Genomic DNA, 21,690 nt, shown 5'->3' on the forward strand with positions numbered 1-21,690 from the left:
ACCGGTGTCTCAGTTTCCGTGAAGTGGCGTTTCCGTTACTATTCTCCAGAAGACCTCAAACTTGTTTGCAGCTTGACACGCGGTATTTCCTGAGCCCCATTCTATTTTGTGCTTGGTGGAGCAACCGAGAGGAAGAGGACACATCAATGTTTCCATTCACTCAAAACTTGGTTTCATTACGCCAACTGTCATGCAATGGAGAAAAAATACTCCTGCAAATACACACGGATCCAGAGCCACCATCTAAAAGCTCAGTTTTCTGGAATAACTAATATTCCCAAGCTGTGACACTTTGCACACTTCAAATTACGAGTGTGATGAGTAAATATGTTATTTGGTAAATGGAAGATAAACGAGGCGTTTTCATTGTTTCGCTGGTTTCCTCTGCACTGAAAACCCTTTTTTATCTGATTTTCCTTAATTGAAACGATTAACAATAGGGCCATTTCCATTTTGTGATAAATTTTGTGTCAGGCTCACAAAAATATCAATAGAAAAAGTAATTAATTCATAAATTCTCCAGTCTTAACTGATTTCTACCATGAAAGATTACTTCTATTCACAACCTCCCATTCAGACACTGTCTTTCCCAACAAGTTATAATCGCCATTTTTACACCTCATTGGGCCCAGAGGCAAAATTATGATAGCGCAGTTTGGCAAAGTATTGATGCTGCTGTCTTTTTAATCGCCCGGAAGAATGAATCTACTTGGAATGAGAAGAAGAGGAGGAGAGGAGGAGAGGAGGACAGGAGGAGAAGAGGAGAGTGTAATGACTTGGCAGACGACGCAGTAGATGAGGAGATGGCGTGGAATAAAGATTTGTCACACGGAGCATAAAACCTTAGATTGTACCACGGCACGTGTGTATACACGTGAAGTATAACTCTCTATATTTGGGTTTTTCCCGCCCGAGTGTGTATATGCATGGGGTTTGTTTTTACAGCCCCATTTATTAGTAGCAGGGTATTGTCTGAATGAGGTATAGCAGAGGCCGACTGGCAAAACAGAGGAGAAAAGGAGCAAATGCAAGGGAAGGAAAGGTTGGTGCAATGATGGGGATATTGGCTGCCGACTTAGTGTATGTGTGTGTGTGTGTGTGTCCTCCTATGGTGATCATTCAATGAACCACACCTGGAGTATAAGAGCCCTTCTGCCGCGGCCAAATGATCCTGCCAGAGGGGTTGGAGGGGGGAGATAACAGTGAGGAGAGCGGATAGGGGATTAGGGGTGAAATCAAAATGTGCCAGGAGGGGAGGTTGATGCCACCGCCTATGGATGTGTGTCGCTAAAGGAAAATGAAAGCGTAAAATTAATCGCAGGAAATGGGAAGAGGAGAGAGAGAGAGAGGGGGAGAGAGAGGGGGAGACACGGGGAAGGACGGCCAAATGAGAGAGGATGGATGGAGAGGCTGAGCGATAGATGATGCTGTTAATTTGGGTTGCAGGGACATATTGTCCGTGTGGTTTCAGGAGGATGGAGCGGAGCCACGCTGACAAATGAAGGAAATTAAATTCAAAAATACAACAAACGAAGCAAAAACCAAGTCTGCCAAGAGTGGAGGACGAGGCCAAACTGGAATTAAAAATTGAAAGACAAAAAAACAACAGCACACATAGAGGGAACAGGAAGGAAAGCCTCGCAGTGCGCAGTCTGGCCCCGGTTCTAATGCGTAATATATTTGGAAGTACTCTTACACCACTCTGCTATTGAGTGGATAAAAAGTTAAACCCAAGGACAAACCTCCCTCCTTCCCTCCCTTCCAAAACCATTCAACCCGAAAACTATCTTTCAGATTGTGTAGCTGGCACAAATAACCTGACGCAGTGTGCAACACGAGGCCGTGAAGGACCTGCATGCTGCTGCCGCGTGTTTCCCGTCCTGAAGAGGGGTTGGAATTATTCCTTATTATCCTGCACCTTGATTGAGCCGAGAGGAGATGATTAATAAGATAACTACAAAGCAAGGGGAGAAGTAAAAGACCTGGATATTTTAAATTAATTAAATCGAAATAAAAGTCCTTACTCAACCATTTAACTCGTAGATAACAACTTGTGTAGCAGTATCCATCCATCCATCCATTGTCTTCTGCTTCTCCTGGCTCGGGTTGTGGAGACAGTGAAACCAAGGCGTTCCTCTCCCCAGCTTTCCAGCTCTTCCTGGAGGATCCCGAGGTGTTCCACGGCCAGATGGGATATGTTGTCCCTACAGCAAGTTCTGGGTCGAACACCGGGGTTGAATAAGCTTCCCTTGTTCTTCATTTGAATGCACAACCGCTCGGTATGAAGCGTTCAGCAGCTACTTGAGATGCAAAGCGACACGTGCTCATCGAGGCGCGACGTCTGATCATGTCCCGTCTCACCTGAGTAGAGAACGGCGTGACGAGGGAAATGAGAAAGCCATCAAAGACCCAGATGAGACTGACAGCTGCCTGCAACCAGCAGAGAGAGATGTTTATCCCAGGGAGAGAGGGTGGGGGCGGGGGGGGGGAGAAAGAAAGAGAGAAAGAAAGGGAAGAGGACAGAGCTCAGATAATCTCCTTACAAATTTCAGAATCCCGAGCCTGTGGGGAATCCTCGTGAAGACAATTGGCTGCGAGTTGGAAACTTTCCTCCTATGAAACGTCAGCTCTGGATTATTTTACCTCACTGAGAAGAAGTTTTTCCTTCTCTTAACTTTAATAATGTGAAGTGTGAATTTCCCCCCCCCGTGACCCGCTCGGGAAGGAGGTCAGGCTCCACAGGATTAACGGAGAGGAATGAAAGATAATGGACGAGAGTGTCTCCCATCAGAGCAGCTGAATCTCATCAGTGGATGAGGGGACATCAGTCCTGTCACCCGACCCTTCCTGCAATCCCCCCCAACCAGAATCACTTGCCTCTCCTAATTACCCCCTGTCCATCTCCTTGTCTCCCTCTCCGCCCCCCTCTCCCTGCTCCCCCCTCACCTGCCTCATCTGTCACCTCTGGTTCCATGTCAGCAGCGTTTATTGGCAGGCCCCAGTTCCAGAGCTACTACAACCCCTCTGTGTGTGTGTGTGTCAGTAGGTGTGTGTGAGGTGATTTGAATAAGGAAAGGAGGGAGAAAGTGTGTGTGACCTTGTGTGTGTGTGTGTGTTTGTGTGTGTGTTACCTCCTCAGCTTCTATTAATGTCGGCGTGCAGGCAGAGAAAATGGGCAAACTGCTCTTGAATGATCGATAAACCGAATCCTAACGAGGGGACGAGAGGTTTTGAGAATCGCACCTCTTTCCTTCTCTCTCTATCTCTCTCTCTCTCTCTCTCTCTCTCTCTCTCTCTCATCTTTTAATCTGTTGTTCTTCTGAGAAATGGCAGAAGTGAAGGATGCCTGGAGCGCTGTACAGTAGGAAGTATTGTCCTGCAGCTCTGTGTGCTGCCCTAACGCTCAGACACACACCCACACTCACACTCTCACTCTCTCTCTCACACACACACACACACACACACACACACACACACACACACACACACACACACACACACACACACTACACGTGCACACAGAAGGCTGCGTGGACGCTGACATGCAATAGTTGCGTGTCTAAGTTTTGATGCAGGCCGCTGAGCGCTGACTCCATGGGTGCAGCAGCTCCCCTTCAGGTGGTAACAACAAAGGTCAAAGTATCGATCATTGTGCAAGTTAGAGAGAGACACACACACACACACACACACACACACACACACACACACACACACACACACACACACAGGGGGGCTTTAAAATGACAAACCTCTGCTGACTGAATTGCGTTCAATTCTACTTTAATGTTGCTCTTCAGGCTTTAGAATTGTGTTTGTTTTTCAGTTCTGGCTGCACACACAGACTTTGTTGAACCACAACATGAACAAATCCCACTCAGGCACATGCTCATATGCACCTGCAGCACAAACATTTACATCAGACCCCTACACTGCTCAAAACAGCATCAGGTCCAGATTTTATATATGCACATTAACAAGTCGGTCTACAGGGACGATTGTAGCGTAGCAGGTGGCAGGTCAGAGGTTAATGTAGAGGAATGATATATCATGAGTCATGAAATTGTGATAAGATCTTCGTGTGAACGGAGGTGAGGAGTGTCAACGGGCCAAGAATTGAGCCAGAGGCGGACAAAGACACATTCGGTGGAGGCTGTTTGATCCAAAGCAAGCCGAGCATGAAGGCATGAGGAAAAAACCCAGAGGATGAAGCTGGATCCTGAGGCTGTTAGATGTAGAAGAACTCGACTGAAAAATAGCTTTCCGAAAAAACTCTCTTTTCTTTTCTTCCTATCAATATTTGAAGTGCCCAATGCTCAACCTTTTTAAACTTTCATTAGCTGAATAACATTGGACGACTTCTTCTCTAGATCACAGAGGTAAACATCCTGCAAGACAAAAGCAACTCAGGGAGAGTAAAATAGTTCCAGAGTCAGTTTGTTTCCCAGAAAACGTTGAGGGACACTGAATACCGTTTTCAGTTTTTACTCTGCCTAACAAACCATTTTTGATGATTCACTGCAGAGTTTGATACGAAGGAGGCGCCACCAGGGGTCAGGATTTGTTTGAGCAGGTTGTTTTGGATAAAACCATCTGCTAGTAGCATCATCATCATCATCATCTGACATCAGACGTAAGCCAACGCTTTAGAGAGTGTTCAATCGTTTTGTATCGTCGGCAAAGATGTTATTAAATTAAAAGTATCCCAAATATTTGTTATTAACATATTATACCAACAAATATCCGAGAGTCCGTGATGATTCAGGTGACTTGTGTTGTTCTGTAATCGAGTCACGCAGAGGAGACGGTGAGAAGAAGCCTCTCTTCAGAAGATTTATTAGGCCCGTTTCTCTAAGAAGTCATGAATGATGCAGTTTGTTCAAAGACTCGGCCGCGCCTCACTCAAACTGCTCAATTATAACGACACCCTGCACTATCTCGTCTCTGACATGCACTGCAGCCGGAGTCATGTGGCTGAACTCGTTCTGATCCAGGAATTAAGACGAAAGCATTTTCTCTCTTTAATTTAAACATGGTTTGACATATTCTTGTTGCAATTAGATAAGAAGTCTTTTCTGAGCTGCAGTGACTTAAATTAAACCGTCTTTACCGTCAGGGCTGCTGCCGCTGCCGCTACGTGTGGTGACAGCCAATGACTCAAAGTGCAGGTTGAATGAATGGGCTTTTATCTCATCAGATCATATTATGATTGTAGGTGTGCACTTAATAGGTCTAACAACTCATGCTACCATGGGACATTAGCTGGGAGTGGATCGATGCACATGAGATGCCAGTGCATTAACTTGACTTAATTATAATTCCTCTCTGATGTCAAATGCCAATCTCCTCTCTCTCTCTGCAACACACACCACCACACTGCACCTCATGAAGGTTATAGTGGGCGTAGCAGGCAAGATACATTTGTTCAAGCTGAGTATCGTTTACCACAACCGTGTTTGGACCCATTGCTAAAAGGTGGAGGCTGGGGTGGTGGAGGAAAGTTGCTGGCACCAGGACGTGAGTTTAGCTGAGCAGGGATCAGTGAGGAGGAGGTCGTGTGTGAATGGGCTGTGATTGGTGGGTGACTGACGAGCACCCTGAAACCTACCAGCAGCTGACAGCTTGTGACAGCTTGTATTGTTTTTGATGTGGCTAACAGGAGCTAACTGGCTAAATGTGGCAGGTGAACCACGTAAAACGTATGAAGGACAAAAGATACTTCAACGAGCGCAGACACGTTTTGGACATGAATGAGCTCAGAATTAGACTGAAGACTAAACTGTTCTCATAGTGCATCATGTACACTAATAAAGGTGCTGCCCTGCAGACTGGCAGCATCTAGAATCTCTCACCCGAGCGAGTCCTTGACTGAAATTAGATTTTAACTGCAATGCGGCTGGCTTTCACCGCACAGCAAACTGTTGCTGGTTGGCGTGATGTGTGTTAATGGAACATTCACGTGGCAAACCTATACTGTCCTTAAAGAGCAAATAAATGTGACACCTGCAGGATGAGCGTGGAGAGCAGGACTTCATAATGTTTTTATGATGTGCAGCATTTAGTGTGAGGTTACCAAGTCGCCCTTGGATTAACGAAGGTGCACAGGAACCTCAGGCCGTCGGTGACAGACAGACTTTGTTGGTTATTATCATAGTGGATACTGGAGAGGATTTAAAATGTGGGATTATCTTCACATATTTATTTTTCTATTGCCTCACATTGGTGATTTGTTGGAATTCAACAGACTTCACTCCCCACTCACATAGCGAGCACATTTCTGTGTGTACGCTGAACTTCAAGGTCAAATGCTTTAAGAACATGTGCTACTGTGTGTGTGCGACCTCATATATGTTGGCCAATGTGTTTAGGTGTTTATATGCTGTGGGAGTGGGAGGAGGGTTACATACAACATACATGCTGAAGCGTGTCCTGATGCATGCAGACACATGTGCGTGTGTGAGAAGCCATTTCCTCCTTATTTCTCCCTGCTGTAAATCTCCTCAGTGGAAAGACCGGACTCTTCTCCTGCTTGTAGCGATAACAGGATTTTTCCAGTTACACAAAATTTTCAATTAAGCCACTAATCAGTGTGTATCCTGGAGTCGGAACAGATGATTGTTGCCCACATCAAATAGTTTTAATGGGCTGTATGAACCATTACTCAGTCTTTCATGTGTTTACAGCACTTGTCCCTGCCCACATGTCACGAGTCATGATTCACACTGTGTTTAATGTGGGCAGTCCACATTAGAATCCAGTAAATACACAGTGAACTGGACAGTCATCCTTCTACTGTGGTTTCACACATCTCCAGAACCATTCATCTTATAACTGGTGAGCAGCTCTTTGTGCAGCAGCAGCAATGGTGCCGCCTCATGGTTCTGTGATCTGAGTCCAGCAGCAGGTCTCTATCTCTGCAGCAAAGGCCGAACAAACAGGCAGGTTCAGAATGGACACGGCACTATTTTCATATAATTACCTACAATTTATAACATCTAATAAGATTTGAATTATAAAATAAAAAGTAGGAATTTGTAATTATCAATTATCATGTATATTATGGTGTGAAAGGCGTGTGTGTATTTGGTATATGTATAAATATCAAAACCACCCATTGATTGAAAGTTAGTGAAAACTATGTATTAATATGCATAAAAATCCCTGTATATTCCTTTACTCATATAACTTTTATAAGATTTATGTCCCACATATCTTCTGATAAACTCCTTTCACTTCTACCATCTTTCAGATCTTAACTTTCAGAAACATTTTAGATAAAAAGATCAAACTTGAATCATTCCTCCCATTATACAGACACTTTATGGAGCTGGGAGTCAGGGTCGGTTGGTTGCTTGTCACTACATGTAAATCCTCTACAGACGCCAGTGACCACAGACACGCTCTTGACTTTTATTTACTCACTAGATCTTTCTCCTTTTGTAACTTTAATTATGCCCTCACATCTCCCAGAGTTTCCGCTCTTCTCGAGAAGTTGTGCTCAACCTCCCTCAGAATCCTCCAGTCGTCCACAGTTCCTGTTGATGTATCCTAGTTTTTAACTTTTAAAACTTTCTAAACTTTATCAAATATATGGTTAAAAAGTGTAGTTTTTCCTCCTCTTCTCTTTCTCTCAGTCTCTGACTCATGATCAAGCCTCATATCTGGATGCAGGAACTTGTATTTTTACATCCATTATCTGTAGGTTTGTCTCTTGTCTGTATTCTTGTTACTACATCATCTGTGACTGTTCTTTTCTGCTGGTTATGTTCTTTGACATCTGTTTGTGCTCTCTGGATATAAAGGAAAGCAGGGAAATAGGAGCAGCCGGCTTCTGACGGCCCTGCAAGATACAATTAGGACGATGCTCACCACACCACCATCCCAAAATGTATTAACCAATGTGAGGGCAGTGTCCAAATCGAATCCTGACTAATCTTAGTTACATCTAAATTACATCTGCTAGGTCCTAATTTAGTCCAGAGGTAAGCAAACCGGAACAAGGTTTAAGGAAGAGATTCGATTGTACCTCTGTCTCTCCGGAGAGAAATTATCAAAATTAGGTTTTTACCCACGCTTGTCTCGGTATGGCAAAAAAAAACACAGCTGAAACACTTCATGTTAGTCGTGTTTATTTGCTTTCCCCCCGACTGGTGATAAATCCTCATACATCCCAGAGGGGTGATCAGACTCCTCGTGCTCCTCAGCAGTCAGTTGTAAATGTGTGTGCACCAGTATCTACACACCCGTAGGTCTCAATTATTTACAACAACCTACGGCAGAGTGTGTAATGATGAGACTATAAACAAAACGAGATGGAGAGAAACTCTTCAGGCAGAAACAAACTCACACAACGACGATGATGACAGTGGAGATATAGCGATGATAGTGAGAGAGATGAAAGTGATAAAGACACCACTGATGATGACAAAGACAACAACAAGAAGCTCAGAGAGATCCGACGCCACCCAGACAGATCTCTGCAGTCGGCGGACGCAGAGATGGATGAATGACTTCTGTCTCCTGCTGCCACACTCGTACATCTTCCTACAACAAATCCTCTCTTGCAAATCCTCTCTTGCAGCCGTTGGACTTGTCTTTTTGTCCTCCGTCATGTTATCTTCTCTGTGTCAGGACATCACTCCTCTGATGCGTCTCGAGTCAATCCCTCTTTCTGTCCTCAGAGTCTCTCGGTATCTTTGTGCGTCTGTCAGAGGGGCGTGTGCCACCCAGCACCCTCAGGCCCTGCAGCGAGGACGCTTCCTTTATTTAACAAAATGAGCCTGATGTGTGAAGCCTTGTATCTTCACAGGATCTGATTATTTAGAGTAGGAGGCGAGAGATTTGCTTTAAACACAGAAAGAACAACGATGAAGCAGGTAAACAAAACACACATGGACGCACATACACAAAAAAACCGACAGCAGGGAAGATTGGATTTCCTAATAACAGGCGAATGAGTCCTCTCCCGTCTCACTCTCTCTTTTGGCTGTCAGCAGATACACCCCGCCCCCCCACCCCCCCCCATCTGTCTATCCATGCCATCTTTTCCATTTTTCTTTTTATTCTCATATTTTCTCTTTTTTTCCATCAATCTCTGCCTTTTCATGTTTCCTTCACCAATCTCCGTCTCCTCCGGGTTTTTTTTTTCAAAGTGAGAGAGACAAATGGAAAAAGAAAACCGCTGAGACACAGTGATATAAGGGTGCGTGTGGAGGGAGAAAGATGACGTCGCAATAACTCTCTTTCTATGTGTCGTTAAAACTTTTGGACATTTTTTTTTTTACAAATTCACATATTTATGGTTTGATGGAATACATTTTTCTTGGCAATTTGTTTCTGAGGCGGCCCTTTTTTTATCTCATTTGTTGAAATCCTCTTGCCTACCTTTAGGCACCCTGTCCATTTTCAGCCAGGGAGACAAACTGACGCAGAGACGAAGGCCAGAAGTACGTGAGTAATGGAAAAGTCGGCTTATAGCAGTTGTCAGGCAGTGTGCGTACATCTTAAGGGTGTAGCTTTTGAAGAGATGGCTGATGGGAGGGGGAGGGATGTATCGGTTCTAGCCTGCTCTCGCTCGCTTGTCCTGGATTTCCAACCCTATAGCTTTAACGGTTTCCCCTCGTATCAATATTGGCGCGCTAACGCTCCCCCAAACGGCCGCTGACATTGAAGTATAAGCACCACATCAACATCCAAAGAGCACGCGTTACATCTAAATGCTTTTTGCTATCCAGGCGTTCGTTCCCGTGAGATATCCTCACACTGAAGTTCGTGTGTGCTTCAGCATTTATTCAACGCTGCTATCATGTCCCTCTATCATGTCAGAGTCTATCACTTCACTGACATCTCCGCACTCGAACGCCGCTCCGATCCAAAGAAATCAAACAGATTGAGTCCATCAGAAAGCAAAAACCCTGTGGAGAAGAAAGATGCTGAGGGCGGCGATCTGTTCCAGCTGCATAATTTGATCAGATGTGAGGACGAAGCTTCCCTGCTGAGCGGAGACAACCTGCTCGGGACTTATTGCCTTTGGAGGACTTATATCAGTATTTTAAATTAAATATAATGCATTTCTTTTAAATATTACTAAATCTAAAGTTCACTGGCGGCCGAGATGTCTCAAACAAACACATAAAGAGACAACGTGAATTCAAAAGTAACGAGACAAAGAAGTTTATACAGTGTGGTACTTGAGATGTGAGAGAGTTCTTATTCGTGTTATTAACGATAGATGTGGTGAATCCTCGCTTGAGCTCCAACGGAAAATCAACACATTTACACTGTAAATTCCTCAGTTAACCAAAAGGCGTATTCATATTCCAGTCAGCGCAGTCAAGTACCTCGCATCACCCTTAAAAACGATCTCTAAAAACCTCATCCTGAGCCGGAGTCTCATAAGTAATCACACAAACCCAAAGTCTCTATAATGGAAGTGATGCACGGATAATCTGAAGCAGTGGGACGACTGGGACTGAAATCCTTATGCTCCTCGACTAATAGAAGCATGTGTTGGGTATAAAGTATATGAGCTGTTGCCTTTGCTGAGGGAATAGAAGAAAAAAACCAGTCTACGCAGGTTTCCATTTTGTCTGCGGCAGCAACCCCTGATGGTTTTTCTCTCCCAGGCCAGAGGTGCGCTGGCTTATGTCTCTGCCTCATTTCAGCGTATTATCCCTTCCCCCCCACCTGTGTCCATGCCCCATCTCACATCAACACATTCATCCAGCCCTCTACCACGTCACTGCTCTCATCCTTCGCTTCTTACTTTCCTCCTTTCCCCCTGTCTGCATTCCTCTGTTAATTCCTGCTCCCTCATCACACACATCTATCTGCCTCCCAGCATCGCTTGTCATTCCTCCATCACCTCTCCCTCCCCCCCCCCCTCCCCCTGCCGAGCCCCTTGTCAGACCTGCAAGAGACACATCATGGGATCAAGGGAACCCCCCTCAGCAGGCCTTTGGCTGCTGGAGAAAGGGATGAGGGAAGATTCAGCGGGGGGGAGAGCAACGCTTGTCACGAGGCTGCATCACATTATAAGAGAGGCTGAAGAAGAGATGAAAGAGGAGCGGCGTGAAGTGGTTTAGAAAAAGATTTACGACTATTAGGAGAAGATCCTTCAGTTGGACTGGGAGTTCTGTTCCAGGACAGGTTCTCCGAGGGGAATTCAGAGCAGAGGACAGAAAGATAAAGTTTCATAATTCTAGACGGAACAACGTGATCGTGAACAAGAACGGCATCAATAACCATCTCTGACAGGCCCGTTAAATTCAAGCTGCTTCAAAATGCACATGCTCATGAATATCAGTCACCCATTAGTTTCAAATTTGTGATTTAGTAAAGTTGCATTCGTCTTTTGCAAATGATTTTGTATTCACGTAAAAAACAGTGTGTTACCTCTTGCAGATTCATTTTGTAGAGTTTGACGCAACATGCTAGTAGTCATGGAAACAGCTAATCCAACTGTAGAAAGTTTGCTTTTTCTGTCTTTTTCTAAATGTCGACCATAAATGGTATCAAAGATTTGTTTCTATTACATGAAAAGTCACAACTTTAAACAAATAACCTGTCTCGTTGTTTCTCTGGTGACAATATATTCCAGTACCAGGACAGTAATTTCATTATAATATCAGAGCTTCTACAAAACATTTCATGATTAGCTTGCGTACATAGTAAATCTTAGACACTTTTAAATTGATCGTCTCTAAAAAAACATCCAATATCAATGAAAGGTCCGTCATAAATCCCGTAGCGCTCTCATAAACACAAAGCCAAGACAGTAACTGATATAATAACACCTGTTGATGAAAGTCCTTCCACACCAGAGGACACTGATCCCTGCTTCACACCCTCTCAGACACACAAACATTCACAACACATGCACGGGAAAACTCAAGAACAGCATAAATCCATCCCCCCCCCAAAAAATGCTTTTAAGTCTGGTATCGGCCTCTGGCAGCTAAAGCTCGCTAAAGGTCAATGCAAGAGGCTCTTCAGTAATGCCAGTGGTGGAAGCAGCTGATGTTTGCTGTGATCTATAATCACTACACATATGGAAGTGGGCCTCGGGGGAGGAGTCCTGGGCTGGGTGTGCTGCACTCTCCCAGATGGGACGTACAACCTGCCAATAGCTGTGTGTTTTATTGTCGGGGTTATGGTAATAAAGAGTAATGGGGCCTCGTTGCAGGGTTTTTCTCTGCAAAGTTACAATGTCCTGCATAGTTGATGAGAGAAGATTTGCTGGAACTCTGATTATGTTTGTCTGGCTATTAACTTTACACATTTCTCACAGTTTTGTTTAACCCATCTTCTTGGGCAAACTGATCTAATGGAGCTTCACTGGGAAACTATCAGGAGGAGTTTGTTTTACTCCTCCTCTAAACAATGGGCTGTCTGCAAAGCCAACACTATATGATGGGAAGCCTGTCAAGCTTTGGTTTCCTCCATATGTCCATGTGAGATGTGCTCCAAGTCCACAAAACACATTTTGACAGAGTGGGCAAATGCCCCAAATCCCTCAAGTAGCCGTGCACTGAATCCGAGGGTCCACAATCTGTCCGAACCTCCTTCAGCCTTCTGCCTGGGCTCTCGCCAAGAGGCTGATCTTTGTGATGCCCCTAAGATTCAAGGATATCATAGGGGACAGGCTGTTTCTTCCATTCACCTCCCTCCAGTTACAAGTTTGAGCACATGAGCGTTGAAGTGCTCCAGATGAACTCTAGAGTATTCAGATCGTGCCCTTTCCAGGACCCTCCACGAAGATACTGTGGACCTGCTGTTAACCGTATAAAGCAGAGTCAGATTCTTCCCCTTAGCAACTTCCAGTCGCACAGAGACAACCCTCTTACACTCCGGAGAGAACTCCAACACAGAAGCACTTATAGCTTGTAAGTATCCACACATCTGCCAGGACCTCTAGCCAACTCTGAAACAGGATTGAGGCCATCCCTCAAGTGGTGCAGGTGGTGTGCTCATGTGGGTGGGGGCTTCATGCAATTTCTTCAGGATGTGACCAGTCACCTCATTCCTGCTGGTGAGCTCCCTTCCCAGGTCTGAGTCCAGAGGGGAACCACAGTTTCTCATGCTATCCAAGTTCAGGCTGACATTAGCAGCATTACTTTAAATAGACATTAATTAGTAGCAGTACGTTTGTAGTAGTGACAGCGAGGGTTTTAACTGGAGAGACGTTTGCCGACTTTTAGCTCAGTGTAATGTTTGTGCACATTCAAATTCCCCTTTTACGAGATTCTATTTCTAAAACAAGTCAGCTGTAAACATTTTAAAGTCAAATGACATTTTCAACAAATTCATTTCATGTGTGAAAACCTGCAGCGGCTGACAGGAACTCAGAAACCTGCTTGTGTCAGTCTGAGGTGGACACAGTGTCGCTGTTATCATTAAATGTGCCGACAAGTGGACCTGGAAGCTTTGTAAGAATTAAGCCAGTGATGATACAGAATGCCTTAAAGGGAGGGAGTAGTAGATGAGAAACAAAGGTGAGAGTAAATTAAAAGTGTGAAAGAGGAGAGATAGAGAAAGGCAGAGAGAGAGAGAGAGGTAGAGATTGGATCAGTTTAGCCCCCGTGGGCGGGAGGTGTGAGCAAATTGGGTGAAGAAATCAAATGGCCGGAAGGAGGAAAGATGGAGAGGAGAGGAGCCGGAACACGTGAAAGGATAAGAAAAGAGGTCCGGCGTCTTGAGAGGTGGAGATTTAAGATTATTTATAGTAAAAGTTGATTAGCATGAGAGCGGTAAAAGCGATACACGTGGGCCAAGAGGCCGAACATCCCCCGAGCCCACACTGAACTGAACTTCATCCTGAAATAGTTGGTTCATATAAAACAGAAAGAGCACAGACTATGATCTTTTGACTGGATGTTTCTCCCGTCCACCAGTAACCAGGTAAGAAGAAGAATGAATGTATAGGGGAAAGGGAAATGGACGTTTTAACGGGTGTTTTATCTTTTTTAATACACGAGATCTTACCTGTGATATTGTGATTTCGATCTCGATTGTTGGACATTGATATCAGAGTGGATCTGACTGTTGCTATGTGTTTGATAGATGTGACTTATAGAAAAGCGTATAGATGTGTCTTCTGCCGGCTCCTTTCTAAAGTGAGATCCGAGTCAGATACAGAGACAGTATATCAACAAGGCAATTACACGCTGAAAGCTACGGTTTGCTGCCAAAACAGGAGGCGCCGGCATAATTCTGTTGAAGTGCTTACTTGTGATATCTTTCAAGGTCAAACTTTAATTAAAGCGAAAGAGATTCAATAAAGTCTCTTGTCCGTACTCCAGGGCAACGCAACTTTGTCAAAACGCTGATGCGGTAAAAGACTTGAAGTTCTTCCTGGTAATGCACCGATTCTGGGGTTGATCACAGATTTTTTTTAAAAAGAAAAGTGAGATGCTTCCACAAATATTTAAAGACAGAACAATATGTAAGTGGATGCAGCCAGTTAATTAATGAGGAAGCTGCCTTATAATTTGTTTGTGTGTCGCAGTGAAAGATGCATTTCCTTTTATCACTCTTAATGCTGGTGCGTTCGGTCGCAGATTAATACGGAATTTACATTTTAATTTGTATGATAATATTTTTATGCAAATATCCAGCGACTGTGAATGTTTAGGATCGCTTTAATCTCATGTGTTTTTTGCAAAGTCGTCACGTTTGAGTTTTTCACTTTATGATATTATGAATCTAAGCCAGTTAGGTGGGAGTGGGAAGTGTGGAACCATGCATATGATATGATCACACATGTTTAAGCCATGCAAGTGACATGACTCCAAGGACTAACTTGCCTTGATAGTCATGGTCTCCAGTGGATGCATCATTCTTTTCTTTATTTACCTCCACTGTGTTTTCATTGCTGTTTGTTTGTCTGTTCCCATGATTATCGAAAAACTACAGAATTGATTTTAGTGAAAGTTGAAGGTGTGGAGCCAAGAAATAAATTATTTTCATCTATATTGTACCCAAAGCACTTTGAGCTGCATTTCTTGTATGAAAGGTGCTGTACAAATAAACTCTATTATTATTATTATTATTAACTTTTGGTATTTTCACAGAATATCTAGTTGATTCATAGATTCATGAAAAATATGACATATTTAGGGAACTGGTGTCTCTGAGTGTGTAAATTTGGTGCAGATCCTAATTAAAATAGATTTATAGATAGATAGGAACTTTATTGATCCTGAGGGAAATGTAGGCGTCCAGTAACACACACAACAGTCTAACACAACAGCAAATCTGAATCTAGTGGATTCACACTTACTTCACAAAAATATACCAAACAAGTAAACACACGCACACACACACACACACAGGGCTGTAATTGCCGAGCTGTAACAGTGTGGGTCCTGTCGTGTTCCTGCCAGAGGATCAGACAGTGGACGGCGGTGATAACAGCCTGATGATTCCCAGGTGTCTTCGCTACTCTTATCAAATCCATCCTGTCATTGCTCGTCTGTCGGTGAGCACACACATCCATTTGTTTGTGAACGCACACCATTGTGTTTCCTCGTCCCCATCGGCAGCTCTATAAAACCAGCAGACGGTGTAATGCACACTGAAGAGGTAACTCCCGACTACATTCAGCCATCGAGCTTATTTGAAGATCAACTGCGCAGATCAGGGGAGTTCAGACAGAAAGCTTTTGAAGAAGAGGAGAATCACTGAGGCCCCTTGATGGCCTCTTAGAGTGGTTCATTTTACTTCAGGTTATAGTCGCTGCAGCTCCTTCTTCTCACAGTGGAGAAAATTACATCTATTTGAAATTATCTGGCAGAACCGATCCCTGATTGAACACTATACACTCAAATACTGCAGACTCTAAAGGTCAATGCAATGTTCCAGCGAATGCAATGTCCTCTATAGCTGTGCAAATGTTTGTGTTTATATATATTTACAGCACAATTCAAGGCAACAGACCTTTGCAAAGAGTCTGGTTACAGACAAAGACAAGCAGCTGGGGATGGATCGGCCCATTCCACCAGCAGAGCAGCGCTGCAGACGACCTTGGTGGATTCTGTTTGATGCTCATATCACTCCTACTTGTATTCAGGCAGGAATTTCGAGGGAAAATATTGATTTAAAAAAAAAAAAATTTAAAAGTTAAAGAACATGATTGGTTGCACGTCATTGCATTACACCGACAGAACAATGCCTGAGGGTTGAATCATGATGGTTTCTACACTATTCACTGCAGTTTGTTTACCTCATATCTATTAGATCAGTGGGAGAAACCCTGGAAGGCTGAACACTGATAAGCATCAAAATAAGAGAACAATAAAAACTCAAAGACTTTACTCCAGAGCATTACTATCAACTGATCACAAACATATCGATTCTCTAGGTTTCTCTCTTCTTTCCTTGTCGATGTGTTGAGATTTTCTACATCGTCCCTCTAGGTTCTTTAATTATTGACTGAAAACACAAAGCACAAACTCAAACCCACGTCAACACAGTCAAACCACATCGTTATTTATTAATTTACAGTTTTTGTTTTCACGTTAACATGCTATCACTTGGGTTGAAGCTCAAAATGCTGCTAAAGCTCAAGTTTCTGCTTTTGCTTGAATTCATATGTGATATTCTCACAGTGTGGTTGCAAGTCTATAGGCAGATTGTTAATTCTAATGTAATTATTAAATTTATTGATAATTTATTGATAATTCTTCTGTCTCTTACATGCAAGATTAGTTCAACATTTGTCATATTAAACTTCATATTAATAGTGAGAAAAATAATATATTTCATTCAAAAATATCAAACAATTATTTAGTTTCTAGGAAAACATGTAACTTAAATTAAGATGAATAATATTCTGCTGTTAAAGCCTCAATCTCCATGTAAGCATTTGATGCAGTGAAAACACAGCATCTGCAGAGACTGACGTCAGATCAGCGCCGGTCTTAACTAAATCAATATGGCTTACTTTATACAGTTCCACCGGCAGCGCACCGACTGAGACGCCTCCCTGAATCAATCTTATCCTCCTCATTTCGTGGGGAATTGTTTCTTCTCCCCTCGGACACCTTTGTGGTGAAAGGTCAGTGGGGGGGGGCGCACCTCTATCATGATAAAAGACTGGATGTGTGGCCCCACACGTTAAGCAGTGTTCAGTATTGATCTGTATGTGCAGCAGTATGTTAGAGGAGTAGATAACGCCGGGCTCATACATCACCGAAGCTGAGTGGGACACCAGTGGAGTGTAATATATGAACCACTTCACCCAGTGGGTAACACAAAACACATAAGCTACAAAACACTGAGCTGGATTAATGTTATATATGTGTAATAAATTCCTTAATTATGTGTCATCAACTATTTACCATTTACATGCTAATTATATCAAGGGAGGGACAGATCACCAGCTTACCCCAGGGCCAGTATACAGAGACAACCACTCAGAGATGCATATGGGGCAAAAGATTATGAGGCAGATGATAGAAGGACGTCTGCACTGTTCAAGGTACGATGCAGCAAAGTGTTGAAGTGTGAGTGATTTGTTTGAGTGGAAATGCTCAATCAGCTCAGACGGGGTTTTCAGACTGAAAAGGACAGAGTGATGATTTTAGCCAGCTCAGCATTATCTGCTGCACACAGGGAACACGGTGGTGATGATGATGGTGGTGGTGTCGGGGCTGTGGTGATACAGTATCATTACTTTGACCTTGTTTGTGTGTGTGTGTGTGTGTGTGTGTGTGTGTGTGTGTGTGTGTGTGTGTGTGTGTGTATTTCAGCTCTGTAGCCCACTGCAGTAAAGAGCATAGTTGTTTTTAGCCTGGTCACTTTCTGTCGATGCATTTTGTTCCACACGAAAATATCTCGACAAGTGCTGGATGGAGAGCCATGAAATTTGATACGTACATTCACAATTCCCAGTGTGCAAATAATAATAACGTATGTAGTTGTGAACTGATTTGTGTCGACTTTAACACTTTATTTGTTCCCATCCACGAACATAGAGGAGGCAGGATTTATGACTGCAGCCAGCCACCAGGGGGCGATTGAGACACTTTACAGTCTACGATGTTGACAATTTAAGAAGAATGCCTGACTGGTGATGTGTGCATCCATTTAGGCAGAGTTGTGGTTTGAGTGAACGTCTGAGTGAAGTGTCGTGTGGCCCACTTGTATTTATGTCCGTCCCAAGCAAATCCCCATTAAGGTTCACCAGACCTCAAAGAGCCAAGTGAGATCTGAGCAGCACAACCTCTAATGTCACTCACTTCTTCACCACAGCTGTTTTCCTCTGCCGCTCGCTCAGAGATGCTTTATGTACGTCTATATATATATATATATATGTGTGTGTGTGTGTGTGTTTGCAATAGCAACAGCGGAGGGAGGGGCATCAGTAAAACTCAAGACAAGGCGACAACCTCCTAAACACAAACAGGTTCTGTCTCAGTCTCAGAGCAGGGCTCACCTTTCCCAGTGTGAAGTACAACAGGGTTCTCCGTCCGGACTGGGCTGACAAACTGAATTCTCCGGTGATATTTCAGAAACAGCAGGACTCTCAGACGGTCTGTCCCCCCACCCTGCTGACTTGTCTTCTGGCCCCGTGCCCTGCTTCCATCTGTAACAGCTCGATGGCATCACACAGATGAAATGTAAAACACTGATATGGACACCACATTGTCCTCGCTGCTCCTCTCAAATATCCTTTCATATTTTCCGTAATGTCGATGACCTCTGCTCAATGTCTCCGAGTTGTCGCCTTGCTCCCTTAGTGTCCTTGGTTTTTACCCTTGTCCCCTTGTCCCCTTCTCTGTCTCCTTTTCCTCTGCAGCCAAGATGGCAATGAGCAGCATCCTCAACTCTGATGACATCAAGAAAGCTGTAGACGCATTTGCAGGTAAGGTCCTTGCCACAGATATATATATATACCGTTAATCACGCAGAACCTGATATTAATGGACAATTGAAAGTTCAACTCAGTGTATCTGCTTGTACAGGGCAGACAGATAGTAGTAAGTAGTTCGAGCTCCGTGACCTAGAACTGACGAGTCCTCTGGCGAAAAAACACGTTCTCAATCTGTTTTATTACAAGGCTGCTTTGTTATGATTCGTTTTTTGGGGGGTTGTGCCTCATCACCCAGATCAAGATCGAAAAAGCTACTTAAAGTAACTTTTAGAGACGTTTATTGTCTTTTCTTGTGTTAATAAGAATTTACATCTACCCTCAATTGTAAACCTATAGCTTATCTGTTGTGTGTGTTTGTGTGTGTGTGTGTGTGTGTGTGTGTGTGTGTGTGTGTGTGTGTGTGTGTGTGTGCAGCTGCTGACTCCTTTGACCATAAGAAGTTTTTCGAGATGGTGGGTCTGAAGGCCAAGCCCTTTGACGATGTGAAGAAGGTCTTCACGGTGCTGGACGCCGACAACAGCGGCTACATAGAGGAGGAGGAGCTCAAGTGAGACAAACACACACAAACCCCCCCGACACATGACGACAAACTCTCACTTACTGCTGCACACAAAGCATCAGTGTTCTGTGACACTGATCCACACCTCTTCTCTGTCTCTGACCAGATTCGTCCTGAAGGGTTTCGCCAAAAATGGCCGGGACCTGACAGACAAAGAAACCAAAATATTTTTAAGAGCAGCCGACAAGGATGGAGACGGCAAGATCGGAGTTGAAGGTAAACACCCAAGAAACACACATGTAGAACCGCAGAGTCCAGTCATTGTTTTTTCATTGATTATTATTGATCACTATATCAAAAGAAGCTAAAATTGAGTTAATTGGCATCAAGGTTCAACTAATATCAGAACAAAATAAACCACAGAATCACAAAGTCTGCAGCAGGTCATTCTGAATCTGTCTCTCTAGTTACTCAGACACACTGGCAGACAGACTCTTAGTGGAATTAGCTTATCCCAAAATAATAGTGCACATAATAAATGGTGCATCCTGTTAAACGCAGCTGCTCTGCCTTGAACCAAGAGCTACAGAGCAGGGTTAGGTTAATCTGAGACTTTAAATCGACCGCAGGTGTGGAGAGGATAAGCAGCATAGATGAAGGGTGGATTGACCGATTGTTCAGAGGGAAGTTAAGCTTGTGAAAAGATGATGCAGCCTTGAAAGTGTTAATATTCTGTCTCTCATAACTTACTGCTTACAGCAAAACGATGATAAATATGTGTTTGATGTATATATTCAGCCAATATCAGTAAAGACTTACCTAATAAAATACATATTTGGGCATAAAAGCCAACAGTTGGGAAAGGATGAAACCTTTCACAACTTTTATGCCTCCACCGAAAAAAAAGCAAGAGGCTTTATGTTTTCAAGTTGTCCATCAGTCTGTATGTCCGTACGTTGGAACATCTGTCCGTCCGTCCGTCCATCCGATATCTCAAGAACTCCTTGAGGGAATTTCTGCAAAGCTCAAAGTCTCACAAAACGTGTTTTTAGCCTCTTGAACATTGTGTCTCAGCCTAACCAGTTGTCACTTGGACTCAAAGATGAACGGTTTCTATTCCTGTGATCAAAGGTAGAAAGGTCACAGAAACCTCACGTTATTGTGAATGCAACATGTCGTGAACATGAAGGGACTGAAACTGCAGCGGTGGGTTGAGTCATAAAACCACAGGGCGCTAACTCCAGTTTCATGTTCTCTCCTTCTCTTGCAGAATTTGCTGCCATGGTGAAAGAGTAACCTGCTGTGACGGTGCAGAGCTCCGACATCACCTCTTAATCTCCGCCGCATCCTGAGAGCCGCTGAGTCCCCTCTCTCCCTCCCCAGCACCTACACCCCCCAGCACCCTGCACCCTGACTCCCAGCCCACTAGACTGCAGCTGATCCCTGCTACACACGCTCCTGTGTGCGACCCCCTTAACCCACACACTTCCTCCAAACCCCCCCCCCCCACGAGCTTCATTCATCCTATTTATTTTATCCTTTTTATAAAAACTGTTCTTGTGTTTACATATAGATAAAAGACTTGCCTGCAGGGACAAACCTCACAATTTAGCATAAAGCAGTAAAGAAAACCGAGAAAGACCCTCGTTCCCCTTCTGTATTCTTGATTTCACCCTTTTCCTTATCTCTATTTTTCCTTGACCTCCACCTTCCCTCTCTTTCCCCCTTACTTTCTATTTATCTCTGTGTCAATGTCACTTGCACACATCTATCTATTCATACCCGCCCATCCCTCCCTCCTCCGGCAATGAGCTGTTGTAAAACATACCAAAAGTAGAAAGAGGTCAAGCTGTGAAAGAATAAAATAAAATGGAGAAAACAAAGCCTCAAGAACATCGACTGTGTTGATTCCTTCTTTTGACGTGATTCTCTTATAGTCCTCATTTCACCCTTTCACTGCAGCTCTCCTTCTTTCCCTCGTCCCTCTTATCAAGCACAACTACTGAAGCGTATCGCGACAGCCATCTAATCATGTACTTCAAAAGGCTTTTGTCTTTAAGAAGGTCAACTTTCTGTGAGACGTATTCATCAGGCCGAGGCTGTGTCGTCTTAGCGGGGGAAGAAGCTCTGCCTCCTCCCGCCAGTGTTTGCTTTGCACTGCACATGACTTCATAAATCTGACTTCACTGAGGGAGAGACAGGAAGGAGGAGGAGGCCGTTAATCCATACATAAGAGTCTTTATTCAGAAGCACTGTGCTACTTTAACAGGACCGCGCTGTCTGGCCATTAGCAGAATTGGATTCACACTGAGGTTCAATT

The 21,690-nt window shown here is 43.8% G+C and overlaps 1 protein-coding gene across 1 annotated transcript in view; it reads left to right on the forward strand.

Moving 5' to 3' along the window:
* Positions 1 to 21,263, forward strand: part of pvalb6 (parvalbumin 6) — a 31,890-nt gene extending 10,627 nt beyond the window's left edge. The window contains exons 2-5 of the mRNA XM_035181840.2: positions 18,797 to 18,862; positions 19,286 to 19,418; positions 19,537 to 19,646; positions 20,641 to 21,263. Of these exons, the coding sequence (XP_035037731.1) occupies positions 18,802 to 18,862; positions 19,286 to 19,418; positions 19,537 to 19,646; positions 20,641 to 20,666 (330 nt within the window). The 5' untranslated portion in view covers positions 18,797 to 18,801 and the 3' untranslated portion in view covers positions 20,667 to 21,263. The remainder of the gene's footprint in view (positions 1 to 18,796; positions 18,863 to 19,285; positions 19,419 to 19,536; positions 19,647 to 20,640) is intronic.
* Positions 21,264 to 21,690: the final 427 nt, after the last annotated feature.

The sequence above is a fragment of the Hippoglossus stenolepis genome, chromosome 16 (genome assembly GCF_022539355.2).
Source record: "Hippoglossus stenolepis isolate QCI-W04-F060 chromosome 16, HSTE1.2, whole genome shotgun sequence".
Classification (NCBI taxonomy): domain Eukaryota; kingdom Metazoa; phylum Chordata; class Actinopteri; order Pleuronectiformes; family Pleuronectidae; genus Hippoglossus; species Hippoglossus stenolepis.